Source organism: Saccopteryx bilineata, chromosome 1 (genome assembly GCF_036850765.1).
Source record: "Saccopteryx bilineata isolate mSacBil1 chromosome 1, mSacBil1_pri_phased_curated, whole genome shotgun sequence".
Classification (NCBI taxonomy): Eukaryota; Metazoa; Chordata; class Mammalia; order Chiroptera; family Emballonuridae; genus Saccopteryx; species Saccopteryx bilineata.
Window position 1 is genome coordinate 179,971,802 of NC_089490.1, and position 27,883 is coordinate 179,999,684.

The 27,883-nt window shown below is 38.0% G+C and overlaps 1 protein-coding gene across 1 annotated transcript in view; it reads left to right on the forward strand.

The window, feature by feature from the left end:
* Positions 1-27,883, forward strand: part of DCHS2 (dachsous cadherin-related 2) — a 121,745-nt gene that overhangs the window by 26,530 nt on the left and 67,332 nt on the right. Inside the window, exon 2 of the mRNA XM_066254126.1 lies at positions 27,578-27,688. Coding sequence (XP_066110223.1) covers positions 27,578-27,688 — 111 coding nt within the window. The remainder of the gene's footprint in view (positions 1-27,577; positions 27,689-27,883) is intronic.

Genomic DNA, 27,883 nt, shown 5'->3' on the forward strand with positions numbered 1-27,883 from the left:
TCATAACCTTTTCTTACAAGTGGAGAAATGGAAACTCAAGCAGACATTCTTCTTAGGACTGGACCTTACTGGACTGGGTGAGATTTTGCACAAAGCAGTGCAGGATATATTACTACATAAAAGAAAAATCGAAGGCAAGTCCTCTGTCTGCAGGATTCATTTTCCTTATTTCAGTTACTTACTATCATTTACTCATCTTGTCCTAACAAATAATGAGATAAGGCGGGCCATAAATGATATATCCTAATCCTGAGAAAAACAAATTTGAGATATGGCTGCATTAAATATAAAAACATGTTGCTAGTTTATTTCTTTAAGATTTCAGCTTATCAACTATGTCAATCTACTCTTAACATTATTTTGCACTCCAAGGGTTAATTTATAGCTATGATGGGCAGAACTCTATATAGCATCAGGCATTAATATATAACAGCAATTTTCAACTTTTTTCATTTCATGGCACACATAAACTAATTATTAAAATTCTGTGACATACCAAAAAAAATTTATCAATCTGACAAAAATAAATATAATTTTGATTTATTCATATTGGAAGGCTGTTGTTGTGTTAACTGTTGTAATTTTTTAAAATATGACAATGAAAGGGAAAAGAGGTCAGTGCCCCTGACTAAATAGTCAGGGATTGCATGTTTTATAAATTCTTGCAGCACACTGGTTGAAAATCACTGATATATAAAATCCAGAACTACCATGAAATATCAAGGCTTCTGTCTAAATGGAAGTTTTCTCCTTTTTGATTTTTACATGTTAAATTTTGAGTAAATATATGAGTTTATAGAGGAGTTAAGTACATTCATTCCTTTGATATGTGCTGAAAATCACTAACCTGGAAATTATGATAACGTTATAGTGATCTTAAAAAGTGTTAACATATTAACTTAATTACAATTAGAATATAAGAAATAATGTACACTATAACTGATTGCTTTTATCTTCATTCTTCTTATTATAGCTTAGGAAAAGCTGAAAAAATATGATATTAATATAAAAATAAACTTGTTCCTTTATGAATATTTTTCCTGCAGAAGAAAACATGCTCATAATAACAACTTGTAATACATATTTATTGAATACTTACTATGTTCCAGACACTGTCCTAACACACTAGGATGGATTAGCTTGTTTCATTCTCACAACCCTGCATGGAAGGCATTACTCTTTTTTTTTTTTTTTTTTTTTTTTTTTTTTTTATATATAAATAAATTTTTATTTTAATGGGGTGACATCAATAAATCAGGGTACATACATTCAAAGAAAACATTTCCAGGTTATCTTGTCATTTAGTTATGTTGCATACCCATCACCCGAAGAGAGATCGTCCTCTGCCACCCTCCATCCAGTTCTCTCTGTACCCCTCCCCCTCCCCTCCCCCTCTCCCTCCTTCCCTCGCCCCACCCCCCATAGCCACCACACTCCTGTTCATGCCTCTCAGTCTCGCTTTTATGTCCCACTAATGTATGGAATCCTGCAGTTCCTGTTTTTTTCTGATTCGCTTATTTCACTCCGCACAATTCTACCAAGACTCCACCATTCCGCTATAAGTGATCCAATGTCACCATTTCTCCTATCTGAATAATATACCATGGTGTATATGTGCCCCATCTTCTTCATCTAGTCCTCTATTTTTTTTACAGTGATTAAAAGCCTTTAAGCAAACTCTTGGCCAATACAGCAAGAATCCATAAATGAGTAGTGTCCTTAACATGTTCCCCAAGTCCAAGTTGGCCCCCTCACCATGCCAAATCCCTGAAAAATGCAACCCAACCACAGTTCAGTCTGTTAGGAGCTGTCACAGGGAGCAGGAGTCCAGGAAAGTTCCCCACAGGAAAAGTCCGTATGGCACTGGAATTGTTGTCACCATTCTATACTTTGCAGCTCATGTCCAAGTCCCAATGATCGCTGCTTCTAGCTGGTAATGATTCAGGTAGACTGGAAAAAGCCATTTGCAGCATGCGTGGATATGGAGCTTCTGTTCTCCTCTGGGAAGGCATTACTCTTATCTCCATTTAGGAGATGAGAAAATTTGGAAGTGGAGAGCGTAAGTATCTTGCGCAAGGTTCCCCAGCTGGTAAATGACAAGAGTGTCTTAGGTCAAGTTCCCTGGAAACAGATGCTGAGCTGGAGACTTACATGGAGGGAGTTTCCTGGGAAGTGCTCTTGGGCAGAGAGTGAGGATAGTGGATTTGAGTGGAAGAAGGAGGTGAATCGTGCAGATGCAGCGTTGACCTCAGCCCATCCTGTAGGGAGGTCTGGGCTGGAGGAGCCCTTTATATCCACTTTGAGCTGTGTCTTGGGGCTCTCCTGAGGAAGGGACATAACCTTTGGTGAAGCGGCTCCCTTTGGCTGAGGGCACTTCCCCGAAGAGACGCCAGCAGCTGGAGGCATGTGTGCCGGGGCCTGCTGGGGACTGCACAGAGGTCTCCAGGCATGCAGAATTCGTGACAGCCCACCTATGACTGTGACCTTACTTGGAAAGAAGGGCTTTGCAGATGTAATTAAGTTAAAGCTTTCGAGATGAGATCATCCTGGATGGGAAAACCCTTAATGCAATAATTGGTATCATAAGAAAAAAGAAAGGGAGGTTTGAGACACAGAAGGGAAAGCCATGAGAAGACTGAGGCTATGCTGCTGCCAACCAAGAAATGCCAGGAGCTGCCAGGAGTTCTAGGCAAGGAGGGATGGCTTCTGGGAGCCTCCAGATGGGCATGGCTTTGTTGATACCTTCATTTCTGACTCTTGGCACAGTTCTGTACTGTGAGAGAATAGATTTCTGTGGTTTGAAGTCCTCCCCTCCCCCAGTTTGAAGTACTTTATTATGGCCTCCTGATGAAATGATACAATGATCCTTGTGCCTCTGGGGCACACTTGCTTCCCTTTATTTTTTGTGACAGAGACAGAGAGAGAGTCAGAGAAAGGAACAGATAGGGACAGACAGGCAGGAATGGAGAGAGGTGAGAAGCATCCATTCTTTGTTGCAGCTCCTTTAGTTGTTTATTGATTGCTTTCTCACATATGCCTTAACTGGGGGGCTCCAGCAGAGCGAGTGACCCCTTGCTCAAGCCAGTGACCTTGGGCTCAAGCCAGCAGCAGCCTTGGGCTTCAAGCCAGCAACCTTTGGGCTCAAGCCAGTGACCATAAGGTCATGTCTATGATCCCACGCTCAAGCCAGTGACCCCGCGCTCCAGCTGGTGAACCCACACTCAAGCTGGTGACCTTGCAGTTCGAACCTGGGTCCTCTGTGTCCCAGTCCGATGCTCTATCCACTGCGCCACCGCCTGGTCAAATATTTTTTGATCTGGAAACTGCTCCTCCAGGCTTCTGTTGTTTCTTTTCTTAGGGGACCTTAAAAAGGGAAGACAGTAAGAGTTAGAATAACCCTGCACCCACAGCTGGTTTGGGTTATGCAGTTAATACCATTGTCTTCCTCTTCTAATACCCATTCTAGGGTCCCCTCATCCCAGCAGGCATCTCTTCTGGTCAAGGTGTGACTCAGACCTTCATCCCTGAGGGGTCTTGAACCTCTGATTACCATAACCCTTCTCAGCCTATATCTGCTGTGTTTGTCCATTTTTCTATCAAAACAAGATGGTATCAAAAATATTTCAGTGTATCACCTGGGTGTCACAGGCATTCTCCCCTGACCTCATTGTGTGATAATAAAGGCTCTGTTTCCTCTTCATGGTCAGGGTTAAGTACCCCTGTCAGGATGGTAATAACTCCTCTCTGTGCTGCTGGTCACTTGGCACAGGGAGACTGAAGTGATAGGAAATCAGCCCAAGCTTACTTTAATGAGATACTTGCTGTGTCCCATGGGGAAGTGTGTGGCCATCCTCAGAACTAGGATCTCTAGACACAAAGACCCCAGAGGTGTGGTGTTGGGTGGTTTTTATTTTTAACTTGGAGGTGGACTGGTCAATAGGACCAACTGCATCGAAGGATTGCTTTGCATAACTATAGGCTTATAATTTCTGGAGTAGTGACTGAGGAGGTGATAGAGCCTACTGATGTGTTTCCTTTGTTTTATAGGCTCAGGGAGGTGCCATAGCTTATCCAAGATGGCACAACAGAGTGGCAGGTGAGCTGGGACTGGAACACACGTCTCCTAACCAGGTGCTTTTCCTGTCGGGCTGCTTCCCATTACTGCACATGGATTAATTTTACTTAATTATTTAAAAAAAGGGATTTGAGCCTGACCAGGTAGTGGTGCAGTGGATAGAGCATCAGACTGGGTCATGGAGCACCCAGCTTTGAAACCCCAAGGTCGCTGTCTTGAGCACAGGCTCATCTGGCTTGAGTGTGGGCTCACCAGCTTGAGTGCAGGGTCGCTGGCTTGAGCGTGGGATCATAGGCACGACCGCATGGTAACTGGCTTGAGCCCAAAGGTCGCTGGCTTGAAGCCAAGGCTGCTGGCTTGAGCCCAAGGTCACTGGTTTGAGCAAGGGGTCACTCGCTCTGCTGGAGCCCCCCAGTCAAGGCACATATGAGAAAGCAATCAGTGAACAACTAAGGAGCTGCAACAAAGAATTGATGCTTCTCATCTCTCTCCCTTCCTGTCTGTCTGCTCCTATCTGTCCCTTTCTCTGACTCTGTCTCTGTAAAAAAAAGGGGGGGGGGGCGGAGTTGATATTTGAAATATATATTTTGTTGAAAGATCTTCAGATTTGGTTTCGAACTGAAAAGTTATCAATATAATGAAGCAGCCCGGTAGTGAGTGGTTTAATTCTGTGGCTTGTGTGTGTGCGCTTTGAGTAGTTTTGGATCATCTCTGAAACATGTGTATTTAATATTAGCTTTGAGATCCCAGGCAGTTGTGCAATGCTTTCTTCCATCAATGTTAGCTGCTCATTAAAAATAAACATTGTAAAATGCATTCAATTTTGGACATTTCAGTGAGAGTAAAATCTTTCTCTTGCAGTAAGTCTTAATAAAAATTTTCAGCTGGCCCTGGCCGGTTGGCTCAGTGGTAGAGTGTCGGCCTGGCATGCGGAAGTCCCGGGTTTGATTCCCGGCCGGGGCACACAGGAAAGGCGCCCATCTGCTTTTCCACCCCTCCCCCTCTCCTTCCTCTCTGTCTCTCTCTTCCCCTCCTGCAGCCAGGGCTCCATTGGAGCAAAGATGGCCCGGGCACTGAGGATGGCTCCATGGCCTCTGCCTCAGGCGCTGGAGTGGCTCTGGGTGCAACAAAGCGATGCCCCGGATGGGCAGAGCATCACCCCCTAGTGGGTGTGCCAGGTGGATCCCTGTTGAGTGCATGCGGGTGTCTGTCTGACTGCCTCCCCGTTTCCAGCTTCAAAAGAAAAAAAAATTTTTCTGCTAAGTGCTGCATATGCCAAAATTTTAGGGGGATCATGGAGACTTCATAATATGTTGATAAAAAGAGTGGCGTTGCTTAAAAATATACCTATAGCATTAGATTCCGTGTGTATGCTCGTTGGTGATTTCAGATTAAATTTTGTGTTACCTGTTTGGTTAAGATTGTAGTGGATTGACATGCTGACAATAGTATCATTTGTCGTTAAGTACATGACAGAGTTTATTTCTTGGATGCTTTTATTACTGCGAGATTTAGAAAAAGGAACTGAAGCTGCGATTACTTTCATACTGTCCTGTAATCACAAATGTTAGACTTGGAAGAGATCTCAGCCCAGAGAATTATAATCATTGTCAAGGGGATAAAGCATAGAAGAGAAAGGGCCTTTCAAAGCTGTGGATTATTTACATATGTGTGACACCGCTGACTGGCGGCCAGAGAGCTGCTTTGTTGTTTCATGTCTTGGAGCATTGCTGTCATATTAATTAATAACTCCGTGCAATCCAAACCGCCTTCTTTGACCAAAGCTGCGCTTTAAATAGCAAGTTGTTTCTGCTAGAGACTCACAGGACATGAGACATACAAGAGTTGCAGTGGGATCCTTCATGGGATCACTGTTAAAGGAGAATATGATTCCACTTTTCAATCCAAGAGCGGCAGTGGCGCTCAAAACACCTACCGCGACGCCTGTCACCTGCACAGCCTGGACTGTGAGACCTTCTGTTCTCTGCTTCTGCCTGTATTTTTTCCTACACCTTCTGTGAAATTTTGGCATAGATTTTCATTAATAAGCACTACTCTTCCAGGAAAAGTCCAATCGCAGAATTTAAAGCATTCTCTAAAGTTTAGAGAATGGAAAAGACAGAACAAAGTGAAGCACGTGACCACAATGAGGCTTCAGTTCCGACGACAGAAATGTTGGCTCCCTGAGAGAGCCGCCCTGTTAGGATTGCACAGATGTATCTCTGAAGGGTCAAGGAACCTTGCATTTGACCCAGGATTTATTAACTGAAAAGTAAAAATCATCTGGGACTGAGGATGGCCAGTAAGGTTCTAAGATAAATCATTTCGAACTCAATTAGAAACATACCTCTTTTCTTACAGCTAACCTTGAAAATAAAGGAAAGCATAGTTTGATCAAAAGTGGGAAGGCTTTCACACCAGCTCCCCTCGTGCTGTGATATAAAGAGAACATTATCAAGGAACACATTTTTTTATAAACCATAATTTATTTCAGACCTATGCTGGAATAAATAAAACACATGATCCTGAACAGATGCAAATAATAGGGAGTAATCTTAGCATGAGTAATTTAACAGATTGTGTAGATTGTGGAACGGCTCTGATACAAAACTGGGCTGTCAGAGACGCTGTGGAGCTGAGACATTTTTAATGTGGAACTTTTAAGTAAATCAGTGTGTCCCGAAGCCCCATGGCAATGGTTGTAAAACCCAGCCAACACATAAATAAATAAATAAATGCTGTAACATTCAGGGCCAATAAATAGAAACCATTTGTAGGTTTCTTCTCTTCAGCCACTGTAAAGTGGCTGAAAGCAAGTTTTAATGTTGGATTTTTTCTAAAACATAGGTACAAACACTCACTAGTCCAGTGGGACCTTTTCCCTTCTTCATTCCTAGGTGTGCTTGTCCAAATCCAAAGTCTAAATGAAACTCCATCTCTGTTGAAATGACCAGTTGTTAACTTACAATTCCAAGTTTTACAATAGGAGAGTGTGGAGATAAAAGTCTCCCATGTTAAAACCTTAGCTCTACTTTATTAATTTTTTTTTTGAAGGGGAATGCTTTGAAAACATAAATTCTTTATAAATCTAACATATATCCAGGTAGCAGTGAAACTTTTAGGACTTTTGCAGTATGAGTTTTCTTGAGATATGTAGCTTATGAAGTGTGTGACTATATATACACAGTGTTAGCAAAGCTGGGCCCCACGTAACTGGTTGAAAATTGCATATAAGCTATTGGTGTCTAAAAATCTTACGTGAGGCGATTATCAGTTAGCTGATAGATCTTCCTTAATATTAGCCACAGCGCTTTGGTTCTTGTTGAATATTTTTAAATTCCTTTCTTTCTCTCTCTTTCTTCATCTTTCCCTCTCTTTGTTCTTCCCTTTCTTCCTTCTTTCATTCTCTTTCTTAATCAAGTATTCATTCATTCATCACTTATTCTCATGTGCTTATTCAGTAACTCTTTTTTTTTAGTAACTTACTTTTTTTTTAAAGATTTTATTTATTCATTATAGAGAGGAGAGAGAGAGAAAGAGAGAGAGAGAAGGGGGAGGAAGGAGCAGGAAGCATCAACTCCCATATGTGCCTTGACCAGGTAAGCCCAGGGGTTTTGAACCGGCAACCTCAGGTTGATGCTTTATCCATAGTGCCACCACAGGTCAGGCCTCATTCACTAACTCTTATTTATTGGCCACCCAGTATGTCCCAAGCCCTGTTCTAGGCACTAGAGACACAAGATACAGTAGGGAATAACTTTCAGGGGTTGTTTTCTTGTGGAGAAGACTGACAAAATAAAAATAATAAAAAATATAGAGGCAGACTGTAGAAAGTGCTATAAAGAATATAAAACATAGGGATGGGTTGAAGAATGGCTGGTGGCAAGGTGGTGCTGCTTTAGTGAGAACAGAGAGAGAAGGCTTCTGAGAAGGATGCAATTCTAGCTGAGAGCTGAATGAGAAGAAGGAGGCAGCCATTTTGATACTACCCAGGGGAACGGCATTGAAGGCAGAAAGGAACAGTCTAAGTACAAAGGCATCAAGACAGGTAGAACTTGTTATGGTCAATGGACAGAAGGATGACCAATGCAGCTGGAGCTTCATGATCAAGGGGAAGAATGGGAGGAGAGTTACGTACAGACCAGGTAGGGTGTTGCAGACCATAGTAAGAGGTTTAGATTTATTCTTATTAAATGAAAAGGCATTGGAGAGTTTTAAGTTGGGGCATGATTTGAAACCTTATGAGCATGTCTTTAAAAGATGTTCCTGAGATTGTCATTTACTGGATCACTAAAAATGAGTTTACAATAAAGAAGCTTCTTTCATGTCTCAGTATTCAAGAAATAGTCAAAAAAAATTTAAATTTATTTCTGACTGTTGTAATAATACAATCTCCCTGTTTGATTTACTATGTGGCAAGTATAAAGCTAACAGCTGTTTTCCTTTGGCAATTATACACTATTGTATAGTCAACCTTTCTTTTTAAAGTTTTATTTAAAGAGAGAATATATTTATAATGTCCAAAAGTAAAAAAAATAGAAATTGAAATATTCAGAAGATTTGCTTCTATTCCTGTCTTTGCCCAACTCACCATTCACTTCTGCTCCTACACACAACCTCTTATGTTAGTTTTTCATAAGTCTTTCCAATGTGTAGCTATGTAAATATAAATATATATTCTTATTTCCCTTCTCCTGTTCTTTCACCAAAAGGTGTGTTTGTGTGTTTTTCTACTTTTTGCTTTCTTTACCTAAGTGAATCTGAAGATTTTTCCATTTCAGCACACAGAGAGCTTTTACACTCTCTTTTAGAGTAGGAAGGTTTTTCACTGACTAGAATAGTAGAAATAGTATATGTTATTTTATTGATGACTTTGTTCATTGATGGACTCTTGAATTATTTCTTATTTTTTGGTATTATAAACAGTGCTGCATGAATAACCTTTTTCATGTGCCACTCTGCATTCATGAGATGTAACTGTAAGATAAATTCCCAGGGGTAGGACTGATAGATCAAATGATATATAATTTTGGTGGATGTTGGTATTTGCTGAGTTGTGCCTTTGTGTCCTCCATTAATAGCATACGGTAAGTTATAGGACACTTATGGTTGATTTTATTGCTTCTTTATCATTTACCCATACTTTTTCTTAGTCCTGGATTCCTAATTTACTTATTTCTATTATTTTATATAGTATATGTTTTTGGACAATCATGTATAAGCAACTTTCAATTATTGGTTGTAGAAGATACTTGTACTGAATAAATAAGTTTTACATGCTTTAATGACTGAATTTAACACTCTGTATTATTAGTATTCTTTTATATTTCAACCCCTTCACCTACTGGACTCTGAGTGGTTCACGATACCTCAGTCCATATTGTATTGCTCTTAGGAAACCAATGCCTGGCAGAGAGTAGGTAATGAATATTTGGTAAATAATGAAAAGTTTAAAGTATAGTAGTATTACTATTAAGCCAAGTGGAGCTAAGTAATATGTGATATGGAGAAAAGTCAGTCAATAATTTAATGAATGAGTTAATGAATATAGGATTTTTCTTTTAAGAAAACCCATTACAGCAATAGCAATAAAGAACTATTATGGAATTGACTAATCTTGTTTTTCAACTGGATGCTGTTATAAACATAAATTAAAATGATAAACCATCAGTACATGATTTTAGAGCAAATGAAATTTTATACTATATGGCAGATGAGAATTTTAATGAAAACATTCATAAGGAAAAGTGTCCAGTGAATAAATCGGAAACATTTACACGGAGAATTAGCTTGGCAAAAACATGATTCTGAGGGAGAACAGTCTGCGTTAGGGAGCTTTTGGTGACATAAATGGTCTAAGAAAGTTCTGAAAAACTTTTAAAATAAAATGCTTACACTTTTCTATGTGTAATAATATATGATTCTACCTTATGCATTCAATAATCTTACTACACATTCTGGTCTTGATTGTTTTATGATTTGTATCTAGATAAACTGAAAAAACATTCTAAAACATTTAAAATGAGATATTACTGCTCATGAAACATGTATGTGCAATAAAAATCTGTCATTGGCTAAGAATGTCCAGCTGGAGCCCTGCTCACATTTAATAATTCTTTGTATATGAAACAACTAATCAGACACCAAATGGGATAGCAGGCAGATGCGGTTTCACTTCCAAGGTGACGATGGCCAGGCACTAAACCAAGCTCTACCTAATCAGACTAGTTTAAAAGCATACCTGCCAGATATTACACATCACAATGACTAAACGTGCGTGGACTCTCAGATTTTTTTCATGCTTATTCAATAATCTTGGCATGAACCTATGACAGAACACTTTCATCACACTTCAGGGATTATGGTATTGAATATCACTCTGTAAGCATTCATATAGCATGGAAAGATATAACCTTGCTTTAAACAAGTCTGATTTATAAAAACCCACGTATTTTGCAAAAAGAGGATTTGCTTTATAAATGATTTCTTTAAAAAGTTACCTTTAAATATCATTTTCATCAGGCATTTGAATTATAATTTAACCTACAGATATTTTCCTTAGTTTTTTTCTAGAAACACATAAACATTTTAAGTATTATTTTTAAAAATAATTATACCTCTTTGCTTATGGTAAATTACAAATAATTTTAAAACTTTTGACATTTTTGCAAACTTTCGACAAGTGTTTGGAAAGTTGGCTAATACTGCTCTTGAATATTTTCATTATTTTAGCAATTTTAAAGATGTCTCCCTGTTCAAATGATTACAATGACCACAAAGTATATATATTTAGAATTAAAACCATTTAAAATATAGTCTTTTCTTTTAAGTTTATTTTTTATTTTTTATTTTTTGTGATAGAGGCAGAGAGAAACAGAGAAAGGGACAAATAAGGACAGAAAGACAAGAAAAGAGAGATGAGAAGCATCTATTCTTCATTGTGGCACCTTAGTTTTTCATTGACTGCTTTCTCATATGTGCCTTGACTTGGGGGTTACAGCAGGCCGGGTAACCCCTTGCTCAAGCCAGCAACCTTGGGCTCAAGCAGGTGAGCTTTGCTCAAACCAGATGAGCCCGCGCTCAAGCCGGCAACCTTAGGGTTTCAAACCTGGATCCTCCGCGTCCAAGTCCAACGATATATCCATTGTGCCACCGCCTGGTCTAAAATATAGTCTTAATAAAAATAAAATATTGAGATATTTTTTATTTTACTAATAAGTACTATTACATAAAATCATTTCATACTTGACAGTGCTCTCTTACTTGTTTGTACAAGACTCAAGTTAAATATATCACACAATAGTATGAACTCTATCCTCAGTGTCAGACAACCAGGATATATATGGTATATAAAATTCTAAAGTTACTTTTTATTTTGTACTAATGTACTTCATAAGCATATGAACAGATTTTATATTCATGAGCAAACTTCAAGCCTCTCGAAATGTATACCAGCTTAGTTTAAATGATTTTTGGATGTAATTGAAACTCTCTCTTGCTGTGGATATTCCTCAAAACTTTTTAAACCTGCAATCTTTCGTAACTTTCATAGACGTTACACTAAATACTAGAAATGTATCCTTTTTTGTTAGACATTGACATCGTTTTTGTGTACAATATTTAACACCTGTGAATATAGGAAAGCGATAATTAAGCTTCCAACAAAGTCAAGAAGTTTGTTGATCAAGTATTCCTTCTATACCAGTAAAGGAACTTGTGATAAAGAAGTGAGCTAAGCAGTAGGAAGCAGTTGCAAATTCTGCTCAACCTCTCAGCCTCACTGCTCCCCTCTGGCATTGGAGTAGTTTCCATGGGAGAAAGTTGCTCCAAATTTAGGGTGTATTAATCTTCACTCTCTTTCCTTCCATCCTCCTAGTAAATCTTTACTATCATGAGCTCATTGGTTACTTCTTTAAGTATTTTGTCCAATTTTCTAGTTGTCCTATGAGCAGGACTGGATGGATTACTCAGTCTGTCATTTTGGAAGTACAAGTCAAACTCCATCTTCATTTTTCTATCAGAGAAGTTACATACTTCTTAAGTCACAAAGCATATTCAATAGTAGGTTTCAGTATAGTAGTTGACTTTATTTTTTATTTTTATTTATTTTTTGTGATAGAGACAGAGAGAGGGATAGATAAGGACAGACAGACAGAAAAGGGAGAAGGATGAGAAGCATCAATTCTTCGTTGCGGCACCTTAGTTGTTCATCGACTGATTTCTCATATGTGCCTTGACTGGGGTGCTACAGCAGACCAAGTGACCCCTTGCTCAAAGCAGCAACCTTGGGCTCAAGCTTGTGAACTGTGCTCAAACCAGATGAGCCTGCACTCAAGCTGATGACCTCAGGGTTTCGAACCTGGGTCCTCCACAACCCAGTCCGACGCTCTATACACTGCGCCACCACCTAGTCAGGCGCCTGAGGTGTACTTTTCTAGTGACTTGTCTGATTTGGCCTCCTTGCAAATTTTACATGATGGCATTGCTGGTTTTTCCCAGTCTATGTGTACGGGCAGTAAGATATTAACTCTGATGTTAATTCATTTTCTGAGTTTTACACTGGTAGACAAGGTTTGTATCTTGTCTAATAGGGGATTATATAGCATATTTTCTAATATAGCCTATCTGAATATTTGTTATTTGCAAAGTTAATCATGATGGTTTTTATTTTTATATATGATTTCTAGTAAAGAAGTAAATAAGTGAGATTTGACTTGGTATGGTGAACACACAATACAGTATACAGATGTATTATAGAATTGTACACCTGAAAAGTATATCATTTTATTAATCAATGTCACTCCAAAAATTCAATAAAAAAATAAAATAAATTTAAAAAGAGGTAAATGAGCTTGTGTGGGTTAAGTAACAACTCCAAATCATGGGGAGTGTATAAATATATATTTTTGATAAATGCTATGAGTCTTTAATTCATTTTGAGTTTATTCTTGTGTTTGATGCAAGAAGGTGCTCCAGTTTTATTGTTTTATATGTATGTGTCCAATTTTCACACCATTTATTGAATAGGCTATCTTTACCCCATTTTACATCTTGCTTCTTTTATCAAGTATTAATTGACTAAAAAGGTGTGGGTTTATTTCTGGGATCTCTGCTCTGTTCCATTGATCTGTATGTCTTTTTTATGCCAGTACCATGCTGTTTTGATTTCTATAACCTTGTGATATAGTTTGATACCAGGTAGTGTGATTCCTCCAACTTTGTTCCCCTTTCTCAAGATTGCTATTTCTCTTTGGGGTCTTTTGTGGCTCTATATACATTTTAGAATATTTGTTCAAATACATCATTGGATGATGGAGACTTGACTTTGAAGTGGTGAACACACAATGCAATATACAGATAACATATTGTAGAGCTATACACCTGAAACCTGTATAATCTTATTAACTAATGTCACCCCAATAAAGTCAATAAAAAAGATAATCAGATTTGGGTAAAAGATGCTATGAGAAGTGAATTAATAGTTGGGAATCTTAAAACTTTATGTAGAAGGAAAAGCCTATATGAATTTTAAAAGTAGGTATGTATATGCTGATTTAGAAAAACATTCCAAGATATATTCTTACAGAATAAAAAGTAGCTGTGTGCCCAAAGCTCCTTCGCATGTATGTATGTATGTATGCATACTTACAAATATACACAAAATGTTTAAAAGGATACAGAAGATACTAAAGAAGGGGATTGAGGATTTGATATGGGAACTCTTGTTTTTTCCTTGTACACTTGAAATTATTTGACTATTATTTCATGTGTCATTTTCCCAATTAATAAACTAGTTAGTTTAACACTGAGTGGACACATAGTAGTGTAATTTTATATTAGCTGCAAACAGTGATATCATTATTTTGCTTTATCATCCTGTTTTATTATTTCTCTTTATCGTTCTCTACTACAGGGGTCCCCAAACTACGGCCCGCAGGTGGCATGTGGCCCCCTGAGGCCATTTATCCGGCCCCTGCCACACTTCTGGAAGGGGCACCTCTTTCATTGGTGGTCAGTGAGAGGAGCATAGTTCCCATTGAAATACTGGTCAGTTTGTTGATTTAAATTTACTTGGTCTTTATTTTAAATATTGTATTTGTTCTCATTTTTTTTTTTACTTTAAAATAAGATATATGCAGTGTGTGTAGGGATTTGTTCATAGTTTTTTTTATAGTCCGGCCCTCCAACGGTCTGAGGGACAGTGAGTGAACTGGCCCCCTATGTAAAAAGTTTGGGGACCCCTGCTCTACTAGATACTGTTTTAAGTTATGGATGGTATACAAACAAAGTATTTAAAATAATTTTTCCCTTTATCCAAATATTTAATGATTTTTGGTGATTTATATTTAGTTGCTAAATCTCCCTAAGTCACATTTCAGACTTAAACAGTTGTCAATTTGTATATATAAAATCCAGAGTCAGAATTTTGGAAGGAATTTAAATTCCATCACTTAGTAGTTATAAGACCTGGCACAAAAAGATTTAACCGACTCTTTCCCTCTTGTCTGTCCCCTCCATCCATCTATGCTCACACATCAATATTAACACTATTTTCCAGACACTTAGTTTTCTGTCTGGGAACATGAATAATAACAACATTTTTCTCTCCTACCTTACAGGTTTGTGATGAGGAACAAAAAGTAATATGCATGAAAGTTTTCGTATGCTGTACAACAACGTGCAGATTTAAGGTGTGATTATTTGAAGTCCTTTGCTCCATTGTAGAGTTTTAAGCCGAGACCACTAAGTCAGATGTCCAATTTTCAATACAGTATCCATAAAGCCAAACATTTATGGAAAAACATTGAATATTATCATTTGTAACTTGAGAAAAGGAGCAACAAAAGATACTCTATGGTAAAGGGATGAAAATTCTGGATAATAAAATACATAAAAGAAGGGAATGGAGGCATCCCATTTTTGGGTGGGTTGGGGTGGGGAGAGTTCCTGCCAGGTGGCTCTTCTCTCTTTCCTTCTTCTGAATTTCAAAAGCGTGACCCACCTCTTGTGTTTTTGATTACTTTAACATCAAGTGCAGGACATTGAATATCAGTTCCTAACCTCAGGGAGAACTTTCTGGGAAGCTGTGGAAATGGAACAAGTATGGGAAAGTGTTCCTATGAAAACTTCCCCTCCTCATCTATCCAGATAATTCATTACAAATTTCCAGGTTCTTGGTCTCCACTTCTCTAAATGATAAATCCAGTTACTTAAGGATCTATCTGATGTGTCCAAATGGTAAAAAGCTTAAGAGCACAAGGGGCAAAAAAAGCAACATTTTAGCTCTTCTTACTATACACAGATTTAAGCCAGAATATTTATAGTGTACTTCATTTATAAGAAATGTTTTATAATTTTCTGTTTACCTATATGTAATCTATCTTGAGTTATGTTACAACATGTCACAATCTTTTCCATTTTATTTATTCTTTCTCTTTCTTATCCTCTCTCTCTCTCAAAAAAAACATACCTAATAAGATAGAGAGAAATATATCTTTTAAAAGGTGGTTAAATATAAATAGCCTGTTGAAATATATAAAATACTGATATATCCTGAGATGTAAGTAGAATTATTTGCTTTTCTGGTTCTTAAACTATGTTTTTCCTTATCTCCATCGGCTTTACTTAACTACGTTCTGGACAGCAGTGTATTGGATATACAGTATACAAACTGATACTGAAAGAGAACAGAACATGTTATTTCATAGAAGAAAGGATATATTTTTAAAGGAAAACTCTAGATTCTTAGAGCATAGGCTGAAAATTCTACTTGAATTTTGTCTTGGTCAACTTGGGCTGCTATCACAAGTAGAGTGGCTTGTTAATGGCTTTGGCAGTAGAAATTTATTTCTCATAGTTCTGGAGGTTGGAGGTCCAGAATGAAAGTGCCAGCATGGTCTGATTCTGGGGAGGGCCTCCCCCTGGTCTATAGATGGCTGCCATCTTGCTATGGCCTCCTGTGGTGGAGAGAAAGCTCGTTTCTCCTCTTTTTATAAGGATATTAATTCCATAATGAGGCCCCACTCTAATGACAGAGTCTAACCTAATTACCTTTCAAATGTCTCACCTCCAAATACCATTGCACTGGGGCTTATGAACGTTGAAGGGATACAAACACTGAATCCATAGCAAGTTGTAGTGATGCTATTTCTTTGTCTAAGTCTTGGCCTGGGATTGGCTAGGCTCCCACTTGAGCCCCTTTCAGAGCTGAACAGGGTTGGTGGAAATTGTTAGCTGAGGATTTGATGTTTGTCAGAACTTCATGCTTAATACATTATTCCTCTGCTCACTGAATTGCTTCTCTTTTTTCCCTTTTAACTAATTTTGATTTTTCTTGGTCTGAAAGAGTGATTAGGTAACACTGAAATACAGCAATTCAATTATACCGTTGAGTTGAAAGCTGAGGCTAAAAATAGGGTTTATACATATTATATGGATATTTTATGCAGATAGTTTTATTATTATTATTTTAATTAAAAATGTATAAGTCAGCTAATTTTTCTCATTATATTCTTTTTTTGTTACTGGCATGGAATTATATGCTGACAATAAAATAATGCCTAACATTTACTGAGTTCTTACTCTGTGCTAGGTAATTGTATGCACTTTATATGAAATATCTGAATTTAATGTTCACAACAACCCATGAGACTCAGATCCTGTTTTGAAGCCATTTTATAGATGTGGAAACTGAGGTTTATAGCAGTAGATTAATGTGCCTAAGGTCAAATAGACAGTAAATGGTAGAATCAGAATGACTGTGCTGGGGACATTACTGAGGTTGACAACTTTCCCTTAGGAAGGAGTTTTGCTTCACATGAACAGGAAATTTTATATCAGCATTGAATAAATAATTCAACAAGTTATATATATATATATATATATATATATATATATATATATATATATATATATATATATATATCTAAGAAGTGTGGTGTGTTTGAGGTAATAAAAATAGCATAGCATTTACAAAGCAGTACTTTTTAAAAATTTTTATTTAGAAAATTAACACGGTGACATTGATCAATAAGAGTACATAAGTTTCAGGTAAACATTTTTATAGCCTTTGAACTGTTGTTTATGTTGTATATGCGATCACCCAAAGTCAAATCATTTTCTGTCACCTTATATTTGTCTATCTTTATACCCAACCTCAACCCCCTCCATCATCCCTCTCCCCCACATCCCCTACCCTCTTGCAACCACTTCACTTTTATCTATGTCCATGTGTCTAACTAAGTTTTATATCCCATCTATGTGTGAAATCATACAGTTCTTAGCTTTTTCTGATTTACTTATTTCACTCAGTATAACATTCTCAAGGTCCATCCATGTTGTTATAAATGTCTCTATGTGATCATTTCTTATGACTGAGTAGTATTCCATTGTATCTATATATGTACTACATCCTCTTTATCCAATACTCTATCAAGGGACACTTTGGTTGTCTCCATGTCTTGGCCACTGTGAATAAGGCCGCGATGAATATGGGGGGTGCATGTGTCTTTACGTACTGATGTTTTCAAAGTTTTGGGCTAGATACGCAATAGAGGGATTGCTGGGTCATATGGTAGCTCTAGTCTTAATTTTTTGAGGAACCACCATACCTTCTTCCATAATGGTTATAGTACTTTACATTCCCACCAACAGTGAATGAGGATTCCTTTTTCTCCACAGCCTCGCCAACACTTGTTATTACCTGTCTTGTTGATAATAGCCAATTTAATAGGTATGAGCTGGTATCTCATTGTAGTTTTGATTTGCATTTCCCGAATAGCTAGTGAAGATGAGCATCTTTTCATATATCTGTTGGCCATTTGTATGTCTTCTTGGAAGAAGTGTGTGTTCAGGTCTTCTCCACATTTTTTTATTGGACTGGTTGCTTGTTTGTTGTTGACTTTTGTGAGTTCTTTATTTATTTTGGATATTAACCCCTTATTGGAGCTGTTGTTTGCAAATATCTCTCATTTAGTTGGCTGCCTATCTGTTTTGTTGTCTGTTTCCTTTGCTGTGCAGAAGCTTTTTAGTTTAATATAGTCCCATTTGTTTATTTTTGCCTTTACTTCCTTTGCCTCTGGGGTCAAAGTCATAAATTATTCTCTACGGCCAAAGTCAATGAGTTTAGTACTTATGTTTTCTTCTATGTAATTTATTGTTTCAGATCTTATATTTAGGCCTTTGATCCATTTTAAATTAGTTTTTTGTGTTAGAGGACAAACTGTAGTCAAGTTTCATTCTTTTGCATGTGGCTTTCCAATTTTCCCAGCACCATTAATTGAAGAGGCTTTCTTTTTTCCATTGTGTGTTTTTAGTTTCTTTGTCAAAGATAATTTGTCCATATATATATTTATATATATATGGCTTTTGTTCTGGGCTCTTGATTCTGTTCTATTGGTCTATATGTCTGTTTTTCTGCCAATACCATGCTGTTTTGATTATTATGGCTCTATAGTATAATATGAAATCAGGTAGTGTGATACCTCTGGCTTCATTCCTTTTCCTCAGGATTGCTTTTGGCTATTTGGTTTTTTTTATGGTTCCATACAAACCTGGTAATTTTTGTTCTATTTCTTTAAAAAATGACATTAGGATTTTGATGTAGTTGCATTCATTTTGTATATTGCTTTGAGTAATATGGCCATTTTAACTATGTTAATTCTTCCAATCTGTGAACATGGAACATTTTTCTATTTCATTCTGTCTTTTTCAATTTCTTTCAATAATGTTTTATAGTTTTCAGTGTATAGATCCTTTACATCTTTTGTTAAGTTTATTCCTAGGTATTTTATTTTTTTTATTGTAATTGTAAAAGTAAATGTTTTTCTGGGTTCACTTTCCAATGTTTCATTGTTGGCATATAGGAAAGCAGTGGACTTTTGTATATTGATTTTGTATCCTGTGACTTTACTGTATTGGTTTATTCATTCTAATAGTTTTTTGGTAGAGTCTTTGGGGTTTTCTATGTACAGGAGGATTGTGTTATCTGCAAAAAGTGATACCTTTACTTATTTTTTTCTGATATGGATGCTTTTTATTTTTTTCTTTTGCTTGATTGCTCTGAATAAAACTTTCAGAACTATGTTGAATAAGAGTGGAGAAAGTGGGCAGCCTTGTCTTTTTCCTGATTTTAGGGGAAAAGCCTTCATTTTTTCACCATTTAGTATGATATTAGCTAATGGTTTGTCATATATGGCTTTTCTTATGTTGAGGTGCTTTCCTTTTATTCTGATTTTATGGAGTATTTTAAACATAAAGGGATATTGTATCTTATTGAATGCCTCTTCTGCATCTATTGCTAGGACCATATGAATTTTGTTCTTTGTTTTATTAATTTGGTGTATAATGTTAATCGATTTCTGTATGTTGAACCATCATTGTTTTCCTGGAATGAATTCCACTTGATTGTAATGTATTTTTTTTAATGTGTTGTTGTATTCGATTTGCTAATATTTTGTTTAGGATTTTTGCATATATATTCACTAGAGATATTAGTCTTTAGTTTTCTTTTTTTGTGTTGTCCTTGCCAGGTTATGCCATGAGGGTTATGTTGGCCTCATGAAATGTATTGGGGAGTATTGCTTCTTTTATTTTTTTGGAAGAGTTTGAGAAAGATAGGTACCAAATCTTCTTTGAATGTTTGGTAAGATTCACCAGTGTAACCATCTGGTCCTGGACTTTTGTTTTTGGGGAGGTTTTTTTTTGTTTTGTTTTTTTACAGGGACAGAGAGAGAGAGTCAGAGAGAGGGATAGATAGGGACAGACAGACAGGAATGGAGAGAGATGAAAAGCTTCAATCATCAGTTTTTCATTGCAACACCTTAGTTGTTCATTAATTGCTTTCTCATATGTACCTTGACCTTGGGCCTTCAGCAGACTGAGTAACCCCTTGATCGAGACAGCGACCTAGAGTCCAAGTTGGTGAGCTTTTTGCTCAAACCAAATGAGCCCGCGCTCAAGTTGGCGACCTTGAGATCTTGAACCTGGGTCCTTCCGCATCCCAGTCCGACGATCTATCTACTGCGCCACCACCTGGTCAGGCTTTGGGGAGGTTTTTGATAGTTGTTTCTGTTTCCTCCCTGCTTATATGTATGTTTGGGTTTTCTACTTCTTTATGACTCAGTCTAGGAAGATTGTATAATTGTAGGAATTTATCCATTTCCTCTAGGTTGTTGAATTTGGTGGCCTATAGTCTTTCATAATATCCTACTACAATCCTTTCTTTGTATATCTATGATGTCCATGGTATTTTCTTCTCTTTCATTTCAGATTTTGTTTATATGAGTCCTTCCTCTTTTTCCCTTAGTAAGTCTAATGAATGGTTTTTTTATTTTATTGATCTTTTCGAAGAACCAGCTTTTTGTTATATTAATTTTTTTCTATGGCTTTTGTTCTATTCTTCATTTAGCTCTGCTCTAATTTTTACTATTTCCTTTCTTCTTCTAACCTTGGGTTACCTTTGTTCTTCTTTTTCTAGTTCCTTAAAGTGTGATGTTAAATTGTTTACTTAGGATCTTTCTTGTTTCTTGATATAAGCCTGTAATGATATAAACTTCCCTCTTATTACTGCTTTTGCTGCATTCCAGAAATTTTGAAATGTCATGTTGTCATTTCCATGTGTCTGTACATATCTTTTTTTTATGAGAGAGAGAGAAACAGAGAGAAGGATAGATAGGGACAGACAGGCAGTAAGAGAGAGAGAGAGATGAGAAACATCAATTTTTTGTTGTGGCACCATAGTTGTTCATTTGGCCTTATGGCTTTGGCTTTATGGCTTCAGTTTTCTGGCTTTCCAGCTCTAGCAATGGTGATCTCAGGTTTCCAGGTGCTTCTTCCCACATCTCAATAGACCTGGGGACCAGACATGGAGCACTTCTGTTCTTCAGAGAAGAGAATGGCTCTAGAGAGATAGCTGTGGGTTTGTCTCTGTCACTCTCAGTACCACTGAGAGTGAGGGAGGTGGGTTATGGGAGGCTGGGGAGTCTGCACTTTAGCTTTCTCTGTCTCTGCTGAGTGTAGGCTGCAGGCAGTCTTTGGGAACACTGGCCATGACCCTGCGCTCTGGCCACTCAACCAAGAGGGTGTTTATCTCCCCCTCTACCCCTTTGTCTCACTGCTCCTCCTGGCAGAAGGAGACCCAGTCATGCCAGGTTCCCTCTTCATACCCCTCAGACAAAATCCAGAGAGCCTGAGCTTCCCTCCTCCCTGTAATCCAGCAGAGAAAAAACACCCCGGACACTCCAGGTTTGTTTCCTCTCCTTTCCAAACCCCCTGAAAATGAGTTTTATCCTCTGACCCCTTTTCACCCCCTGCCACTTTAGTCCATTTGGTGCATGGATCTTTCAAGTGCAACTGTGAGCCCAGCTGGGGATCCTTTGCTGCATTATAGTTGTTCAATTTGTTGAAATTTCAAAGGGAGAGATAAGGAGTATCTCTCATGACGCCATTATTCTGACGTCAATTTTTAAAGTTTTTACGGGAGTGAGTGTTGTAAACTGGAAATATCATAGGTTGAGACTGTTGTAATCTGAGGACTCCCAGGGCAATGATGCTCTTGCATAAGGGTACAGTCTGGGTGAAGGTTCAGATCTGGCTCTGTGTTCTCCTCTCCACTGCTGCCACATCTGGGTCCAAAGGAAAGCCAGATTTTGATCAACCAACCTGGCCCTTGGCCAAGCGAACTTTGTCCCATTTTTTCTTGAAAACACTTCTAATTAAACAATTGGAGATATTTGTAAATTAAATCAGTGTGATTAATCCCAGCATGATGGGGAAACTGAAGCTGAGATATATAAACTAAGATGAATTTATTTGTGACAGTAAAAATGTATCGGTGCTCCCTGTGAAACCTTGGTATTGCTCAGTATTTATGACCATATTGCTTTATATGCAGAGACAAGCCTCAGTCAACTATGAATTCAAAAAGTATAAAATTGGTGGCCTGGAGGGTTGAATGTTGGGAAGACCCTACTAAGTACCAAGTTAATACCTGTTGGGTTGATTTGGTTTATTCAGGTTCTCAGGGTTCTACTTTTATATCTTGTATGGGTTTTATAAGTTGGAAAGAATGAGTGTGTGTGTGTTCTTATGCATGTGTGTGTGTGTGTGTGTCTGTCTGTCTGTCTTCCCTAAGACTATAAGGAAGACCCAGCCATTTGTACAGATGCTACTGGAGACAGAGAGAAAGGGTGGAAGACCTTGGGGTTTCCCTTCTTGGCCCTCAAGTCTCCTGTCACTGTGCAAATCTAATGAAACAAGCTAGCAAGGGAGCCCATGAAGGGTGACTTGCAGGGCTGTCCTATGAGACACAGAGCAGAGCCAAGGAAAGGGAGTAAAGAATGAGAGTGCCCACATGCAAATGATGGTCACAGCATATGTAGGGACAGAGGTCTACATGCTCTTGGCCTTTGTTCTCCCTTCTGTGACAGGAAAGGAGAATAAACTTTTGTCCTGGCTTGGGGAAATTTTTGTGGTTCTTTAAGGGCTTATTTGTTTCCTTTCTTATAAAACTTGAAAGTCTCCTTAGAAACAGCGAGACCTTTGAAAGCAGGAGTCTTAATCACTTGGGTGTCTGCTTCACTTCTAACCTCTCTTTCATGATTTTTAAAGGAATTTTCCAAATGGACTCTATCCTCAGGGGTATTCCACTTTGTGAGGAGAAAATGCATTAGAGGAAGCATAATCGCCCTGACAAATCCAGTTGTGAAATCATGTATCATTGATGGGAACTACTGCTTCTGTTGTAGCTTCTCTCCATGCATAAAGAGTAAGAATTCTTCACAATCATAGCCTCTGTTAGGTAACTGCAGAGATGTCCTCCTCTTAGAAATCTCTCACATACTAGATACATTTTTTTGCAATTTTGGAAGCAACAGTGTAATGCCAGTGGCCGAGGCCAGGCAGGTTCACATTGAATTCAGGCAGACGGTAGAGAAACTGCAGAGTCGGAAAGCGTCGGGCCATGCCTGTTTATTGGAGGCTCACAAAGACAGGTGAGCAAATAAACCACAAAAAGGGAAAGAGGTAATAAACAAAGGAAAATCTGCTATTCACAGTAAGGGCAAGGGAGCAAGGAAAACCGCACCTCATGGTGGCGGGAGAGTGATCTGGGAGAATTGCCACCCAGGGGAAGCACCCATAGCCTCACATAGGCCATGCACATGTGACACAGCTATGTACTCACGCGCCCATTGGGCAAAGTGCTTGTAGCTGGTAAACCTGCGAGCAAGCCTAATACAGTTGTTTTCCCCACATACAGCATTTTATGTTGTTGAGTCTCCACTTGACATTTTATTGGGGGGAAAAGATTTTAGTAATTCAGAAGTACTGTAACAATTTTTTATTGTATTATAAGGATTGGATTTGTTTTGCACATATTTGTGGACTATGTGGTGTGTGTGTGTGTGTGTGTGTGTGTGTGTGTGTATGTGTGTTCATCTGAAAAACTGCAGCCTTAGAGGATAGTATTTAAACTGGTCATATAACCAGTCCAATGAACTTGAGAATCAGTGAGTATTGTAATTAACCAATTTTTTTAAATCAGAAGATGAAGTTTATCTTCTTTAGACTTTACTATATATATATATGACATATATATATAATATTTATACATTATATGTAGATATTTTATCGTAATATGGAGGATCATTTAATAGCTATCTAAATACAAATTTCTAGATTTTAATATGGTGTATACAGGAGGTGGCATTTTATCTCACAATGGAGCTCATCAACTTTTAAAACTTTGTGAGCCCAGACCTGAATAGCTAATCATCACTTTTTGAACTTCAACCCCCACCCTCCAAAAAACAAAGTGGATTTCAAGATGGGAAACACTGTGAAGCACTTAAAGTATAAATAGTAAAAATCAGCTCTTCTCTGTGAAATCAAGGCATAAAGAAGAAGAAGCACACCAGCTGTTTTCCAGCTCATCCTTCGGAAGCATGAAGCATCGACGTACTAAGTTTGTGAACCAAGTAACTTGATTCTATAATGAAAATTCCATTCCTTTGGAAATATGGGTCTGATTTTCTATTTAAACAGTTAGCAAAATTTAAAAACAATTTTAGCAAATTATCATTTCTGATTGGGCAAAAGAAACCTGTTCTAAATTGAAATAACTTAATTTTTAAATAATTAGCATTATTCTAATTCTCTACAGTTACCCACTCCTTTTGTGTTGTGTATTTTTTTTTCTCTTAACACATTTCAACTGGCAAGAGAATGAATGAAACTGTAGTTTTTATAAAATACTTCATCTGAAAAAATACTTATTTTTGTATCTGACTCGAGATTGATTGTGGGGTAAAAATACCAAAAAAAAAAAAAAAAAAAAAGTTAAACATAAAAACAAAGAATATGGGTTTAATTTAAATAATGGAATTATGTTGGTTATTATACTTTTGCATCTGATAGCAATAGACTGATTCTCCAGATCATTGGTTCTCAAGGTGTGGTCTCTGAGCAGGCAGCACCCACATCACTGGACTTGTTAGAAATGTGAATTCTTGGGTCCCCTCCCAGACCTACTGAAACAGAAACCTTAAGAAGGAGGCAGGAAGAGAGCAATTCATGTTTTAACAAACTCTCCAGGTGATTTTGTAGACCTCATAATTAGTAGTATAATTTGGTATCACTTTCCAAAAATTGAGATCATCTTCTAAAACCTGGTATAACACATGGCGTAGTATAAAAAACAAACCATTAATACTATTGATGCTGGCTGTTTGATTTGTAGGAGTCCTTTTTTGTGGAGAAGAATTTGCATGACTATTTTTGGTTTAAGATGGTGGTAGTTCTAAAGGTGGCGATATGTACACCGTCCTTAAGTTTTGCATCACAGCACTGAGGTCATAGTGATGGGACCTGGAGGATCCAGGCCCGGGTGATTTAGATGAAGTGGTACTTGATTTCATTTGTGTGGTGTTAGTAGGATGAAAGAAGACAATAGATGTTGAAGTCACTTGCACATTGCAAAGCACTATATAGATGCAGTTTGTGCATTTGTTCAGTCATCAGACACTTCGGTGCTCTAGGTTCTAAGGAATGAGCAGTGAAGGAAACAGAAGCCCATGCCCTCATGAGACTTATGTTCTGGGGACTTGCACTTATAATTAGCTATGTATATGTTGCCTATGAAGCTATAAATGAGTGCTTACAAGTAAACGTAGGTTAATGTGAAGAAAAAAATGATAATTCAAAATAGGCCCCCAGCAGCAATGACAGTTTAGGCTACTGATTGCTCAGTTGTATGGTAGCTTCAAACACATCTAACCGCAAAGTAAGAAAATAGACATCTGCAAACCCGAAACAGATGTCAACGGATCCGTTCACTAACCCAGGGTTGATTTCATCCCTCTCTGTGTTCACTTCTTCATTTCACTGTGATCCTGGAGGGTGGGGACCACACCCCATGGAACTTGTCCGACTGTTAGTGATAAATACAAGGGTTCCATAAGTGTTTGTTGCATTGATGAATTTGACATAATAGTCCGGTTTCTAATTCTACAACCCTCTAGAAATAGCAAGTGCAAAGACAGTTTCCTGCTGGAGACATGATAGCAGTGAGGAAGAACTCTTGTCAATTTGACAATGAAGGACAAAACCGAAAAATTTATTTTTTTTAAAAAAGCATAAAAGTGTAGCACTCTGGAGAACAAAGACTAATTACTTTCTAACACAGAGAATTACTTTCCAAATGTAAAGAAGAGACTAACATGTAGCTCAGTGTGTAAGGTTCACGGAAGTGGTTGCCTAAATGGAAAACCATCAACTGCCAGGGGCACTTGGCTCTTCGGAGTCTCAGATAACCAGATGCCCAGAGCTTGAGTGTTTTGCTTTTTCCTGTTAGAACCTTGTTTGATTCACTGCAGATTTCAAATATGACTTTAAATAATGACATTTAGTGTATTGGAATATCTAGTATTATAATTCTCTTTAGTTTTAGTTTGGTAGCATTCTCTGCCAGGAGAAAATATTACACCTTATACCTTATAGTTCAGCTGGAGAAAATGTACTCTCTTAGCTTTAAGAGCGATGCATATGATATTTTTCCCATTTATGTTACTTTTAACCTTTTAAGTCCTATAACTTGGTAATTGTCGTGGTTAAGAAGCATCTTCCTCAGCAGCCATTAATGTCTCTTCGGCAGGCTGTGCTAAGTGGAAGGTAAGACTGCCTGGCATATGACAGAGCTGTCACAGAGTTCTGACCCTGGGGTCTAGTCCTGGTCTGCTATATAGTGAATATGGGTCGCATCTGAGTCACTAAAATGTTATCAGTGCTTGTTTCCTTATCTGCAGAGTGGAGCCAATACAAACTCACAGCACAGAACTGTTTGGACAATTAAATAAAATGTGTGTGAAAAGCCACTTAAAAAGCAAGGATCACTTACAGAAATGGTGGGAACCAATATCACAAAATATTATATATGTTAAAAAAACAGGATCCGAGCAATTACAGAAAATTTAACTTTTCCATTCCCATCTCTTCCTTCCTAGGATATTCCCATGACAGTTTTTGAAGTCAGATGATTCTTTGTTTATATAAAATGGCCCAGGGCCAGTTGTTTTCATGAGTTGGCCTGAAACTTTTTTAAGGAGGTTTCTAAGTGAGCTTAAATGGTTGGTAAATTAATTATAAATTCTAAGGAGGAAATCAGATGTTATTAAATGAGCTTCAGTACCAGAAAGCAGGTCTAGATAGACCTGGTGAGTTTAACAGTGGCTGGGGTTTTAAGACTTATGGAAGAGTGCTTACTGTATTGGGCTTCTAATATACTTATAGACAGATTGAATGTTTTTCTATAGATTGCTCTTATTTGAAGTTTTTGTCTTCACACAATTCTTTAGCAGCTGTTTCACATTAATGTCTTTGGAGACAAAGTCTGCAGTAACATATTTTGGCATGGAATAGTTAGAAAGCTGTGGTTCAGGTGCTGGCCGGTTGGCTCAGATGTGGAGCCAAGCTGACATGTGGAAGTACAGGGTTCGATTCCCAGTTAGGGCACACAGGAGAAGCAACCATCTGCTTCTCCACCTCTACCCCTCCCTTTTTATCTCTCTCTCTCTCTTCTCCCCTTCCGGCTATGGCTTGAATGGTTCAAGCAGTTTGTCCCTGAGCACTGAGGATGGCTCCATGGCCTCACCTCAGGTCCTGAAGCAGCTCAGCTGTCGAACAACAGGAGTAGCAGCCCCAGATGGGAGGAGCATTGCCTAATAGTGGGCTTGCAGGGTGGATCTTGGTCAGGGCACATGCAGGAGTTTGTCTCTGCACCCCTGCCATGCACTTAATTAAAAAGAAAAAAAAGTGGAAGTCAACTCTATGCCACTTAACAAAGATCTCTTTAGATCCAGGTCACAGGTTTAGCTTGGCAGGACAATATAACTGTAGTTCAGATTATTTTCTTCCTGAAAAACAGCTACTATGAGCAGCTATCACTTGCTAACATCTTAGAAAATACCAGTTGTCCTAATTTTTAATTTTTTTTTTTTTTTTGGATAGAGAGGCAAGGAGAGAGAGATAGGAACATCGAGCTGCTCCTCTTCATGCCCCAACCAGGGAATTGAACTGGAAACGTCCATGCTCTGGGAAGATGCTCCAACCAACCAATCCGTCCAGCTGAAGCTTAATTTTTTTTTTTTTAATTTTATTTTTTTAATGGGGTGACATCAATAAATCAGGATACATATATTCAAAGATAACAAGTCCAGGTTATCTTGTCATTCAATTATGTTGCATACCCACCACCCAAAGTCAGATTGTCCTCTGTCACCTTCTATCTTGTTTTCTTTGTGCCCCTCCCCACCC